Genomic DNA, 13,767 nt, shown 5'->3' with positions numbered 1-13,767 from the left:
GGCTGATAAATTCCTTATATGGAGCTTGGACTCCCTCTTCTGGCGGCTTTTGGGTGCAACGCAAAATTTTCAAACCAAAAAGTACAGTAAAATACATTGACGTCATGGAAGGACGCTACAATGCGTCTTTTTTACGGTCAGGGGGCGGTCCTTTCGTGACGTCACGTACGGACTCGTCACCAAGTCAAAAACAAGACTTCCTGAATATTCAGATCGAGTCTTAAAACTTTAAATATAGCTATATGCGGTGGAATCTTATTAAAATACACTCAGTAGAAGTCATTTGAAGCCATTTTACAAATTATGGACACAACTTGTCCGGAGACGTCGGTTGTCCTTTAAAGAGTTACAGCAGCCATTTTTCTAAGTACAGTCACAAAGACCACTTCTTGGAAAAGTATTCATAATGCTACATTGCGATCTCCATCAGTTAAAAACAGTCTAGTAGAAAATCGCCAACCAATGAAGTGATGTTGCATAACAAAGGCCTAGTGGTTATCACATCTGCTTAGTGGTAAGCATACCTGACTGACAGATGAGGTCGTGGCTTCCAATGTGATCTACGGCCTATGTGCCACATACCCAAAACATATGTGAGGTTAAATGAGGGCATACAGCAGGTGTGTGAATTGTCGTTGGTCTATATAAATATTTTTATTAGCAATATGACTGGCTTCCGACCAGCTAGCTAGCCATAAACAACAAACAAAAAATAGCACATGTGTATTATAATAATAATAATACATTTCATGTCTAAGCGCCTTTCAAAACTCTCAAGGTCACTTTATAGTCACAGGATAAGTTTTTCTGTGGATGAGCAGCGGCACCAGCGTTTAGCAATCCGGAATTAACTCAAAGAGATAGAAAGCCAGCAGGCTAGCTAACAGATAGCTAATAGCTAGCTATCTAGCTAGATAGTTATATAGCTAATACTTTACTTCATAATCTCACCAAGGATAAGTTTCTTTGAGGGTGAGCAGCGGCAGTTACAAGCGCTAGCGTTCGCTAAGAGATAGCTAATAGAAAGCCAACTATAAAGCTAGCTGGCTAATAGACAGCTAATAGATAGCCTGCTAGAAAGCTAGATAGATAGCTAATAGACAGCTAGCTAGATATCCAGCTAGCTAATAGATAGCAAATGGATAGTAAATGGAAAGCAAATGGATAGCAAATGGATAGCTAGCTAGATACCGAGCTAGTTAATTCCTAAATTATACGAATCCGGAGCCATATGAGTCTGAAATGAGGGCGGCCGCCCAAAACACAATGCAACACATACACACTGGTTTACACAGCGCTTCAACAACAGCCGATGCTGTAACAAAGCGCTAATATGGACAAAAGGCAAATGCTGCCCCTTCATGTCAGGGAAAAAAAAACACTGCCAGAGGTCCGGCCAGCGCTGTAATGTCGCCCCAAGCAAGTAAAAAACCAAACATGAACAAATTCGGGAATGGCGTATCCCTTCTTTTATTTAGTTCATTTCAATGTTGGTGGTTTATTTCATCGACTTTTTGGAGATTCGCCGTGTTCACTTTGATTGTGTAATTTCATGCCAAAGTGCTTTTAAATGCATCGTATGCTCATTTATGGTTGCCAGGGCCATGAATAATTAAATAAATGGCTCTTAAGGGACAAACAAGTGTGCTAACATCTCCTGGATGCAAACATTAAACTTGGGCTCATGCGCAAAGTAATCAAGGCACACTGCAACTGTACTCATTATATATTATATATATTTTACATAATACAATACATAACACAAAAATAAATCATTCATTTCAATTCAATTTTATATTAAGACGTCAATTTTTTGAGAATGAGCATTTTGACTTATTCAAATGGTTTAAAACACTGCGACTCTCCAGCAATATTAATACAAGCTATCATTTCAAAATGTCAGTTATTTATCATAAAATGTGGCAAAACCACAAGAAGGAATCACAATGTGGAACTCAAAGGAGCCAACGATGGATGCACAGACGATTTCAAGTAAGTTTTTGACACTAATCTCCTCACCGTATTGATTGCATAGATGGTATATAATAATAATAATAATAATAAGAAGAAGAACCAGAAGAAGAACAAGAAGAAGAAGAACAAGAAGAACAAGAAGAAGAACAAGAAAAAGAACAAGAACAAGAACAAGAAGAAGAAGAACAACACGAACAAGAAGAACAACAACAAGAAGAACAAGAACAAGAAGAACAAGAAGAAGAACAAGAAGAACAAGAAGAAGAACAAGAACAAGAAGAACAAGAAGAATAACAAGAAAAAGAACAAGAAGAACAAGAAGAACAAGAAGAAGAACCAGAAGAAGAACAAGAACAACAAGAACAAGAACAAGAAGAACAAGAAGAAGAACAGGAACAAGAAGAAAAAGAAGAACAAGAACAACACGAACAAGAACAACAACAACAAGAACAAGAACAAGAAGAAGAAGAACCAGAAGAAGAACAAGAAGAAGAACAAAAAGAAGAACAAGAACAAGACGAACAAGAACAATAACAACAAGAACAACAACAACACTAATACTAATACTTATCCTAATACTAATAATACTACTACTACTACTAATAATAATACACTTAATTCATAAGCGCCTTTCAAAACTCCCATGGTCACTTTACAGTCAGAGGACAAGTTTTTCTGTGGGGGAGCAGCGGCAGCCACACGCGCTAGCGTTCACTCAACCCGGTAAGTAACTCAAATAGCTATAAAGCTAGCTAGCCAATAGATAGCTAATACTGTAACTAGATAGCTAGCTAGCCAGCTAGATAGCTATATACCCAATAGTTCGCTCGCTAGATAGCCGGTAATGGAGCTAGATAGCAAATAGCTAGCTAGCAAGATAGCTAGCTAAATAGTTTGATAGGTAGATAAATAAATGAGAAACTTTTGAAAAAAAATGACGGATTTTCAGTGCACTCTATAGTCCAAAAAATATGGTACATTTACGTTTTTATAGCATAGACAATATCTTATGATGAAGTGCAGAGCATGCACAGAAGAAAGCAAGCAAACAGACATTACACAGACGTCACTGCTAACCTGGTCGTCAAATGGGGTGGAAAAAAAAAAAACAATTGAAGCTTTTCAATCGAACTCAAAATAAGCAGTCTGCGGACTAGAAGTACCGCAGAGCAATTTTAAAATACTGAAATAGGTCGTGTACATTCAAGGGGTTCAATATTTTGTATTTTCAACATGCCTCCTCCTTTACCCACACTCACTCCATGCCGCAGAGAAGGCAAATGCAACTGCTCATGCTAATGTCCATCATTCACTCATCTAAAATATTCAATATGTCAAATAATTCATTATATAATATATCTACTGAATCGAGAAAAAAATACAGCATGTTAAAATCACACAAGATGCACCATTGTGGAATTAAAAATAAAGGAATAAAAACACACACAAAAAAAACATGGATGCAACCAGTTAACTTATTCACCATTAACATGTACCGCTTCACAAGTGGTTATATTTTACTTATTGTTTTCTATTTTTAATTGTATTTTATTTATTATTGTATATATGCTTGTCTGTGACTGTAAAGTGTCCTTGAGAGCTTTGAAAGGCACTTGAAGTAAAATGTATTATTAGTATTAGTATTAGTATTAGTATTAGTATTAGCATTAGCGTTAGCGTTAGCGTTGGCGTGAGCATTAGCATTATAAGGCACAGGGGCCATCTTTTGAAGAAAATAAAAGATTTTGGGTGCGCCTTAAACACCGGATAATACTGTATTTATCGCTATTCGGAAGCCTATTGAACAAATTAATTTGGAGACAAGAAAACAACCGTGTCATTTAAACAATAACGTCCATTTTAAATGAAGCTATTTGCTATATATTTGCTGTTTTGCTCCCTGGCCGGCAATCTAGCTCGCTATCTATTAGCTATATAGCTATGTAACCGCCTGGCTAGCTGACTGGCTGAATAGCTATAAGCTATCTATTGGCTAGCCAGCTAGCTTAATATCTATTTGAGTTACTTCTGGGTTGAGTGAACACTGGCACCCACAGAAAAACGTATCCTCTGACTCTAAAGTGACCTTGAGAGTTTTTAAAAGCGCTTATAAATGAAATGTATTATTATTATTATTATTATTATTATTATTATTATTATTATTATTATTATTATTATTATTATTGAAATGCAAAATCACCTGAACAGGATGCTAGTTCAGTTGAGCTTAGTTCTAGAAGAAATTTCTTCCTGAGAAAATGTAAGTCAAGATGCGTTTTCCATGTAAATGCCTTAATTCGTTCCAAGCACCCCCCAAAACTCAGACAAATGCTTTAGAATCCTTTTGTATCTTGAAATATCTATTGTAATAAGAGGCAATATTTTCTTGTTGAGGCATTTCGTCATTAAAAAAAAAAAAAAAAAAAAAAACAGAAGTCCAAGATGGCGCCCGAGTGGGCATTATTGTTATAAACAGATCACGAATAAGAATTGCATTAAAAAACATTAGACAGCATTTTTTTTTTTTTTTTTTGAAAAGCATTGGGACCCAAATCATATAGAGTTAACTAATTAATTAAGACTTAATTTTATAAACCATATTATTCAACCCATTATGTGATTACAGGATGATTACAGGGTGCAAAAAAAGGTTTCATATCTTAAATTTAAATTAAAATGCTTTTGTCCAAATAAAGTAATGCTTGAGGCTATTAGCCACTATGAGTAAAGCGAGATGAACGAAACGATCATATCAAGCTCTATGTATGTTTTGAAGCATCCGCGCTTATTAAAATATTCGCAGCCATGCACATGAAGACAAGCCCGTTTGACACTTAACATGCATGAGTGAACCCTTTTCTCTCGTGCTGAGTGTGACTCACGACTCTTCCTCCCGCCAAGAAAAAGAGCAAATAGTATGGGGGGGGGGGGTGTGTGACTCCATTGTAGCAGGTGAGCAGAGAAGGATGAGATGAAAATGACTCTCATAGAAAAAAAAAATCATATCTCTCATGTAGAAAACATAAAAAAGAAGTTCAAGAAGGCGCGGCTTGGAATTGAAGCGGATTTACGCGGGACAGGAGATGTGAGACAATCTCTTTTCGTCAATGGATGCTACTTCTTTGTGTTTGCTTTCAACATTTAGCTTTTAGCATACGTGCACATTTCATCATGAGGTTCCTGATCCACTGGTGAAAAGGATGACGTGATCCTCTACTCAACTAGAACGGCTTTATAGAACAAAGAGGGTGCAGAAAGTGCTTAAAATTGAATGCATTTTGTGTTGTCACATTTGTTATTTATTTTTTGTTGTTGCTTTTGACTTTCTAGCAGCTCCTGTATTTTGTTTTTCTACTTCTTCCTTTCCTTTCCTCTTACTTTCATCACTTTGCTACTGTGAAATGTACATTTGTCCATTGTGAGACTAATAAAGGCTAATCCAATCCAATATGTATGATCAAATCAGCCAAAAAAAAGCCTTTTGTGTTTACAACGTAAAAACATCTTACCTGCTTCTTCTAGTTCTCTTCGTGTCAGACGTCTTTCAGTCTTATGCGCTTGCTCTTGTGTTGTCTTCATGCAGCGATCTCCACCTTTAACACAGTCAAATGTTTAATATGGAAGTACATGTGATGCTTTAAAATATATAATTACATTTCCAAATGTTCATATATTGGGCTATCTGTAAACCGTGCATAATAGTGTTACCATATAAACAAAGGTTAGCTAACATGAATGCACCTTTTGATCTTAAAATTATTAATTTGACAAATTTTTCAACGCTGATGCAGAAAAGGCAGAAAGGAGTAAAAATATGTGTTCCAAAACTGCTTGCCGTCATGATTTCATAAAGTATTGATGGAGCTTATGAGCATAGTTGCACCTTTGTGTGTCAGTGACAATGCAGAAAACCAACCAATTGTGGTGTATGACTAAAAGAAGAAAGGTGTAGAATACAAAGGGGAAAAAAACCCCAGGGGGCACAACATTTCGGGACTGCTATGGCCGGCGGTAAAATTAGGTAAATGTTTTTAATGCCTGTTCTGACTCACTTGCTCATGGGCAAAAAAAAAAAGATAACAAAATACAAGTGGAGCTATGTTAAGGCCCTTTTTGCGCATATTTCCCTTTATTATCTTCCATTGCTGTTTTGTGATAATGAGTAAAATCGTGTCTGGCAAACAAAACCATCAATTCTCTTGACAGTTACTACTTTCAAGTCCTTGCTCAACTTTATTTTTTTCATTGAAATAACACAAAGGTCACCCTAGCTTTAAAACACAGTATATTTGTCTTTGCGACTGCCAGTAATTTCCATAACAGTTTATAAAAATAGACACTTCACTGACCATGAACGCCCACATAAGTGTCTTGTGATAAAAAAAAAAATAATAATAATAATGGAAGCTGTGGTTACATCCTGGTTGTTATGGACACACTCAGAATTAACATGTCGATGAGGTGCTTCTATTGTATAGTGCGATTGTGTTAATAAATGAATACATTAATTAATATCAATAAATAAGACAACGTTGCATTGTGTGTGGTAAGCAACAACCAAATTAACAAAAAAATACAAGTTTCCCGCATGCTGGAAAACAATACATCAGATTATTGATACCGCCTCACAAAAACAAAATGAGCCTTTGAAGCAAGCAATAGTCTGTTTAATCCACCATAGATGAAATTTATGGAGTAGTAAAACGAAAAAAAATGTGAAAAAAGATGCCGTGTGATCTCAGCGTGTGCTTTGATCAATCATGCACATGTTTGATGGTAGGATTTATGAAACACCTTCATCTCGTCTACTTACTGCTTCGTGATGTCACCTGTCATTTACCTTTTAATGAGTCAATGCGGTACAGTAATCAATATTACAGTAACGCTTCAGTTGAAATATGCTCTATTGAAATAAAAACGTGTGCGTCATTGAACCGCCTTTAATGAAAAAGCAACGCAAAATGTGTGTCGTGAGATCGAATGGACGTCACACGTGAGCTCATCAAGCACACAAGCTTCAGCTGTTCACCTCTTGGGCGTGTTATCAGTGTCTGAGTGTGCAATTTATCATCATTGACTGTTAAAAATGCTTTCAAATCGACCTTTGTTAGCTATTCTACACAATAAATTGTTCGATTTGAATGGTGGCACTGTACTGTATTTGCCTTTTATTATTAAGTCGATTCTCAAAGTCACTCGCCTTTCATGCGTCGTCGTCACTGCAGCAGCAAACTTTTCTAAGACTAAGTCATGAGGAAAGAATTGCACATCGGTCACTACTACTATGAACGTACGAGTACTACTCCCTTTTGCAATTACTTCAAAATACGTACTGTAGCGGTATCTTCGACTCCATTCGGTTGATGAGAAACTGACAAACAATTCTAGACTGTCTTCGCGCCAAACTCTACCCAGTTTGACTCTATCCAATCACGTTGTGGCGTTAATTTGACGAACCAATCGGGTTACAATCATAAGCAAAACCAAACTAACCAATCACAGTGCCGGAGATTTGTCCACTTAGTTTATCAGATTGCGAAGCCCCGCCTACTTCTGTACCAATCGCAGTTTGCTTCAGCCAATTCCCGTTTGCCTGAGTCCTTAATTTACCAGAAAGTACAAGAGACCACTCATTTTTTTAGTCATATGAAACTAACATAATTCTGGACTTTCGGAGGAGAAAATGCAAATTTGGGTAAACTGGCCATGGAAAAAAAGAAAGGGTTGGAATACCCGCCCCAAACTCCACCCAATTTCATTTTCATTAATAATGGCGGGCGTTTATTTGACTAACCAATTGGATTATACTCAGGTAAACTCGAACCAACCAATCGAATTGACCGAAACGAAAAACTCTGATATAGAATTTGGGGGAAAATACCCTGTTACAATCCCCGCCTTAAACTCCACATCATTTCAATCCCACCGACCATGTGGCGTTAATTTGACGAACCAATCGAATTACAGATATCGGTAAAATTGAACCAACCAATCACCTTAGCAGGGATTTCGTACACCTGGCCAAGCAGATTGCGCGGCTCGGAGAAATTCTACATACGCAGTTTACGATATGAATTACAAATGCCGATTTACGGTTAATTTAGAGCATTATCATAAAATGGCGAATATAGTTATGCTTTATTGAATGTTGCTGTGTTGATGACCATTTAGTGATTAGGAGCCTTTTTCTGGGCACTTTCTTTATCAAATTGATACTACATAGTTACTTTTCTGTACGCGCAAATGAAATTATCAAGCGTCTTGTTGTATCGGTCCCAAGGCAGGATAAACACACAGCGTTGTGTCTGGAAGGGAACTGGACGCAAAAGCTTGGTCGAACGTTGAAATGGAACTTTTGAAGATTGAAGGACACTGAATCGCTGTGGCGACCTCTTGGTAGGAAAATGCCGATAGGGAGTGAATCAGACTTGCTGCCGGCCGTAGTCCTCTTGATTGGAAAATCCAGGAGTCTTCCACTTCATTGATCTTTAGGGTAATGTGAAACCGACAGGCAATGGCAGCCTGTGAGAGACGACCGAAATGCAAGGTCTTAAATAGGCCTTGGGAGGAAAAAAAAACTACAAACCCCGCCCCAAACTCCACCCAATTTCATTTTCATTAATAATGGCGGGCGTTTATTTGACTAACCAATTGGATTATACTCAGGTAAATTCGAACCAACCAATCGTATTGACCGAAACGAAAAAATGATATAGAATTTGGGGGAAAATACCCTGTTACAATCCCCGCCTTAAACTCCACATCGTTTCAATCTCACCGACCATGTGGCGTTAATTTGACGAACCAATCGAATTACAGATATCGGTAAAATTGAACCAACCAATCACCTTAGCAGGGATTTCGTACACCTGGCCAAGCAGATAGCGCGGCTCGGAGAAATTCTACATACGCAGTTTACTATATGAATTACAAATGCCCATTTACGGTTAATTTAGAGCATTATCATAAAATGGCGAATATAGTTATGCTTTATTGAATGTTGCTGTGTTGATGACCATTTAGTGATTATGAGCCTTTTTCTGGGCACTTTCTTTATCAAATTGATACTACATAGTTACTTTTCTGTACGCGCAAATGAAATAATCAAGCGTCTTGTTGTATCGGTCCCAAGGCAGGATAAACACACAGCGTTGTGTCTGGAAGGGAACTGGACGCAAAAGCTTGGTCGAACGTTGAAATGGAACTTTTGAAGATTGAAGGACACTGAATCGCTGTGGCGACCTCTTGGTAGGAAAATGCCGCTCGGGAGTGAATCAGACTTGCTTCCGGCCGTAGTCCTCTTGATTGGAAAGTCCAGGAGTCTTCCACTTCATTGATCTTTAGGGTAATGCGAAACCGACAGGCAATGGCAGCCTGTGAGAGACGACCGAAATGCAAGCTCTTAAATAGGCCTTGGGAGGAAAAAAAAACTACAAACCCCGCCCCAAACTCCACCCAATTTCATTTTCGTTAATAATGGCGGGCGTTTATTTGACTAACCAATTGGATTATACTCAGGTAAACTCGAACCAACCAATCGAATTGACCGAAACGAAAAACTCTGATATAGAATTTGGGGGAAAATACCCTGTTACAATCCGCGCCTTAAAATCCACATCATTTCAATCTCACCGACCATGTGGCGTTAATTTGACGAACCAATCGAATTACAGATATCGGTAAAATTGAACCAATAAATCACCTTGGCAGGGATTTCGTACACCTGGCCAAACAGATTGCGCGGCTCGGAGAAATTCTACATACGCAGTTTACTATATGAATTACAAATGCCCGTTCACCGTTAATTTAGAGCATTATCATAAATTGGCGAATATAGTAATGCTTTGTTGAATGTTGCTGTGTTGATGACCATTTAGTGATTAGGAGCCTTTTTCTGGGCACTTTCTTTATCAAATTGATACTACGTAGTTACTTTTCTGTACGCGCAAATGAAATAATCAAGCGTCTTGTTGTATCGGTCCCAAGGCAGGATAAACACACAGCGTTGTGTCTGGAAAGGAACTGGACGCAAAAGCTTGGTCGAACGTTGAAATGGAACTTTTGAAGATTGAAGGACACTGAATCGCTGTGGCGACCTCTTGGTAGGAAAATGCCGATAGGGAGTGAATCAGACTTGCTTCCGGCCGTAGTCCTCTTGATTGGAAAGTCCAGGAGTCTTCCACTTCATTGATCTTTAGGGTAATGCGAAACCGACAGGCAATGGCAGCCTGTGAGAGACGACCGAAATGCAAGGTCTTAAATAGGCCTTGGGAGGAAAAAAAAACTACAAACCCCGCCCCAAACTCCACCCAATTTCATTCTCACCAATCACGGCGTGGCGTTAATTTGACGGACCAATTGGATTATGCCAATAAGAAAAATTGAATCAACCAATCACATCGCCAGATATTCGGAACACCTCTCAATCAAACCGCGTTGCCACACCCAGTTCTACACCTATCGCAGTGTGCTATATTAATCACTTTACCACACCCAAAAATGCATAATGATGGCTATTATGCATTTTTTCAGCGGTGCCACACAGTTTTTATTGTGTTTTTTTTTCCGGCACCGGCCCCAACAAGAGCCCTGCCCCATATTTTTTTTAAGGAGTTGGATATCAAGTTACGACGGCACATCGTAACTGCACGCATAAGTACACATACGTATGTACTTATATGAATATGTACATAAAGCACACGTGTATCAACACAAACACAAAGGTACCAACATACACCTTCTTTAGGCCAGATAGCTCGCTTTCTATTTGAGTTACTTCCGGGTTGAGTGTATAAATGAAATGAGTTCTTTATTTTTTTCTCATACTGCAAGAAGTCTCCATCTGGTGGCAAAAGTAATGTACTTGGGCCTATTTAAAGTGTTTTTTTATGTTTTGTTTAATTTTTGCATTTCCCCCCGTCTTTATTTCACCACTTTAATAACTCAATAACAATTTACACCTTTTTCCAATCAGTGGTTTGTTTTAAAAACCACAACTATACTTTTAGCAACTTGCCACCACATAGTTTCAGGTCTGTTTTCAGCAGCTGGGCGACAGCATGTGAAAATCAACCCATACAGAAATCCCCTCTTTACAGTTATCCATATATTAGTCACAATTTAAATTTCAGTTTTCATTTATTTAAATATCATCAGATAAGACACATTGAATGCATTCTATCAGTGTGGTGACTAAACCAATGAGGAGTTGCTAGAATTGCGGTTGCTAGAATTCACTTCTTATCATATACTGTAGTAAATAATTCAGAGGTTTGACCCATGATTGGTGTTGGCTTTAGTATATTTGGAGAACAACTTCTGATACATTTTAACCCAAAACCTATGGACTCTGATTCAAGTTCTCACCACTACTCAGTCTCACCATGACACTGATTTCACGCATCTTGCACACCGGGGAAGTCCCATCCTATACACCGAGACTTGATACACAAATGAGTTTACAAGACTAGAGACAGACTACTCTCACCCGCATGTTCAAACAAAGCATCAAATTCATCTCTCCAGGTAAGACCAAAAAATAAATAATTGCTTGGCAACACCATTTAACGTTCTACATGTCTGAACATATGATTGATATTTTTTTGGGGGGAAAATGGCTGAACTGTAAAGAAATCAATGATAACAAACATCTTTACATTATCGGTTATATTTTTTAAAGTAAAAAAAAGTGAACATATCAACTAAAAATGTAAGATTTTCCAATATTACTGATAAAATCCATTCATTTAAAGAACAAAAAATGTCTATAAACTCCCATTCACTCATTGCATGTTTTCGCCTGTGCAATTAGGCCACTGAATAGCCATGAAATATGGATATTGTCCATTATTCAACAGCATTTAGGATTTTTTTTTCCGATGATATTTTCAGCTATATGTACTTGTCTGTTTGTCACTATGAGGCAATCAGCATCAATGGGTGTCAAGTGCCCACCGGGTCAGTACTGGGACAGTTTGATTAAAAAATGCCTGCACTGCGATGTGATGTGTCAACAATCACTGGTCATCCCCAAGTGCAACAAGTACTGTGGTGAGTAAATAACGGTAAAGGTCAAGAATGAAAATCCAATTAAAGTCAACCCCTCCCCATTAGTGATAGCCAATTGTAAAACACTGACTGGGCGCTACTATGATGGGCTTCTGATGAAGTGTGTCAAGTGTGGTGATGTTTGCGGTAGGCATCCTGCGGAGTGCTTCCCGTATTGCCACAGTGAGTATTGAATTGACCTTTTTTCTTCACAAAGTCATTTTGAAATGGCTATTATTGGAAATTCTGATCAAAATCGCAATAAAATTGTCAGTTTTGCATTAATTTCTATTTGTATCATCCATTTTTTTCATGGTGGTGCAACATAACAAACTGCTATTTATTATTATTAATATTATTATTATTTATTATTATTTTGTTATTTGACTTCAAGATGGCGCCGTGAGAGTGGCGGCCCAACATACATATCTTCTCACAATATCAATAATGAATTGAAATTAACTTTCAGCTGTTTCTTTGTGTGTATAAAATACAGGATTTTAATGGGTTGTGTCGTTCAACAGTCTTGTTCTTTTTTTTCCCGATTTATAACTCAGCAAACAACTCTGCCATCTAGTGGTCAGCAGTATGATTGCACACCAAATAAACAGGGCAATATTCAGCACGTAGTTATATTATTCATAATAATAAATTTGATAAGTGCCTTCCAAAACTGTATAGTAAAATAAAATTGGGATAGAATGACTGCAATGGTGGGGTGGTGCTTGTATTTTTCATATGTTAAATTCTTACCGTCTTCTCAATCAGCTCCCGTGACCACTAAACAGCTCCTGGTTCATCAAGTGACTTCACAACCTGGAAACGCCAGTGGACTTTCCGTACAGGCGGCCTTGGAAGATACTTCCTTCCTCCTATATGCTCTCCTGGCCCTTTGTATGGTTCTGGTGGTGTCCAGCCTGTGTCTTGCCTTGGTCGTATTCCTGAGAAGAAGATCTCAAAGGAACGCCATGAAAGCAGTCGTCAAACCGGGCCAGGAAAGTGCTCAGCCAAGAGTCAACCTGCATTCAAATGTCAAAGGTTAGTGTGGTGATAATACAAATGACATTCATTTTGGGTGTACAGTACTGTAATCAATACACAATTTTATATTGATAGATATCATGAAACATGCAAGAGGTGCTACTGAGCTATCGGATGAGTCCAGCCCCACTGAGACCTGCGTGTGCGTCCACTGCTATCCTGATCCCATAATAGTGGGCGACAATCGGGCACCTTCCAGAGCGCCAATAGTGTACGACCAACAATCTATGCTACAGATGCACAGTTGAACCAAGACTTGTTCACCTCAGGTTATTTAGAGAGCATCAATAAGCAGCTAAAGTGGGAGTATAGAAAGTGTTATTACGGTAAGGGCTGTTCTTACTCAGATGAATTGAATGAAAAATAAATTAAAAACTCACCTATATGCTGCTTTGGTGCTGAAATGTTGATGTAGGAGCGTCTCAGATTCATTTTGTTAAACCGTTGTCAAGCTTAATAGAAAAATAACAAATACTTTGCTGCTACCGTGTGGCTGATTGAGGAAATTACAACATTTTTTGGGGGGGGCTTGGAGCCTTTGTGGGTTAATAGAAATGCAAAAATATAATGAAGGAATTGTTTTGGTAATGTTGTCAAGCTATGACACATTTTGTCAACTTAAAATAGGAGACAAAGACATTGTCTTAATGCAATTTAACTCATTCACTGCCAGAAATGTGCAAAAATGTGTCCAACTCCAGTGCC

General features: G+C 38.0%; 1 protein-coding gene across 1 annotated transcript; it reads left to right on the top strand.

The window, feature by feature from the left end:
• Positions 1-11,460: 11,460 nt before the first annotated feature.
• tnfrsf13b (TNF receptor superfamily member 13B) lies at positions 11,461-13,461 on the top strand. The gene is made up of 5 exons (XM_089015933.1): positions 11,461-11,499; positions 11,897-12,024; positions 12,088-12,204; positions 12,790-13,059; positions 13,138-13,461. Exons 2-5 carry the CDS (start codon positions 11,910-11,912, stop codon positions 13,308-13,310), a joined length of 675 nt encoding a protein of 224 aa, XP_088872059.1. The 5' UTR covers positions 11,461-11,499; positions 11,897-11,909; the 3' UTR covers positions 13,311-13,461.
• Positions 13,462-13,767: the final 306 nt, after the last annotated feature.

The sequence above is a fragment of the Hippocampus bargibanti genome, linkage group LG15 (genome assembly GCF_051943395.1).
Source record: "Hippocampus bargibanti isolate YZ-2025 linkage group LG15, ASM5194339v1, whole genome shotgun sequence".
Taxonomy (NCBI): domain Eukaryota; kingdom Metazoa; phylum Chordata; class Actinopteri; order Syngnathiformes; family Syngnathidae; genus Hippocampus; species Hippocampus bargibanti.
This window is presented reverse-complemented; position numbering and strand designations above follow the sequence as displayed.

What these genes read in the sequence shown, in the direction of transcription:
- tnfrsf13b (XM_089015933.1), top strand. Translation starts at nt 11,910, where the DNA reads ATGGGTGTCAAGTGCCCACCGGGTCAGTACTGGGACAGTTTGATTAAA. An exon ending in CAAGTGCAACAAGTACTGTG is followed by an intron (nt 12,025 to 12,087) that starts GTGAGTAAATAA and finishes CCTCCCCATTAG; the next exon opens with TGATAGCCAATTGTAAAACA. An exon ending in CCTGCATTCAAATGTCAAAG is followed by an intron (nt 13,060 to 13,137) that starts GTTAGTGTGGTG and finishes TTATATTGATAG; the next exon opens with ATATCATGAAACATGCAAGA.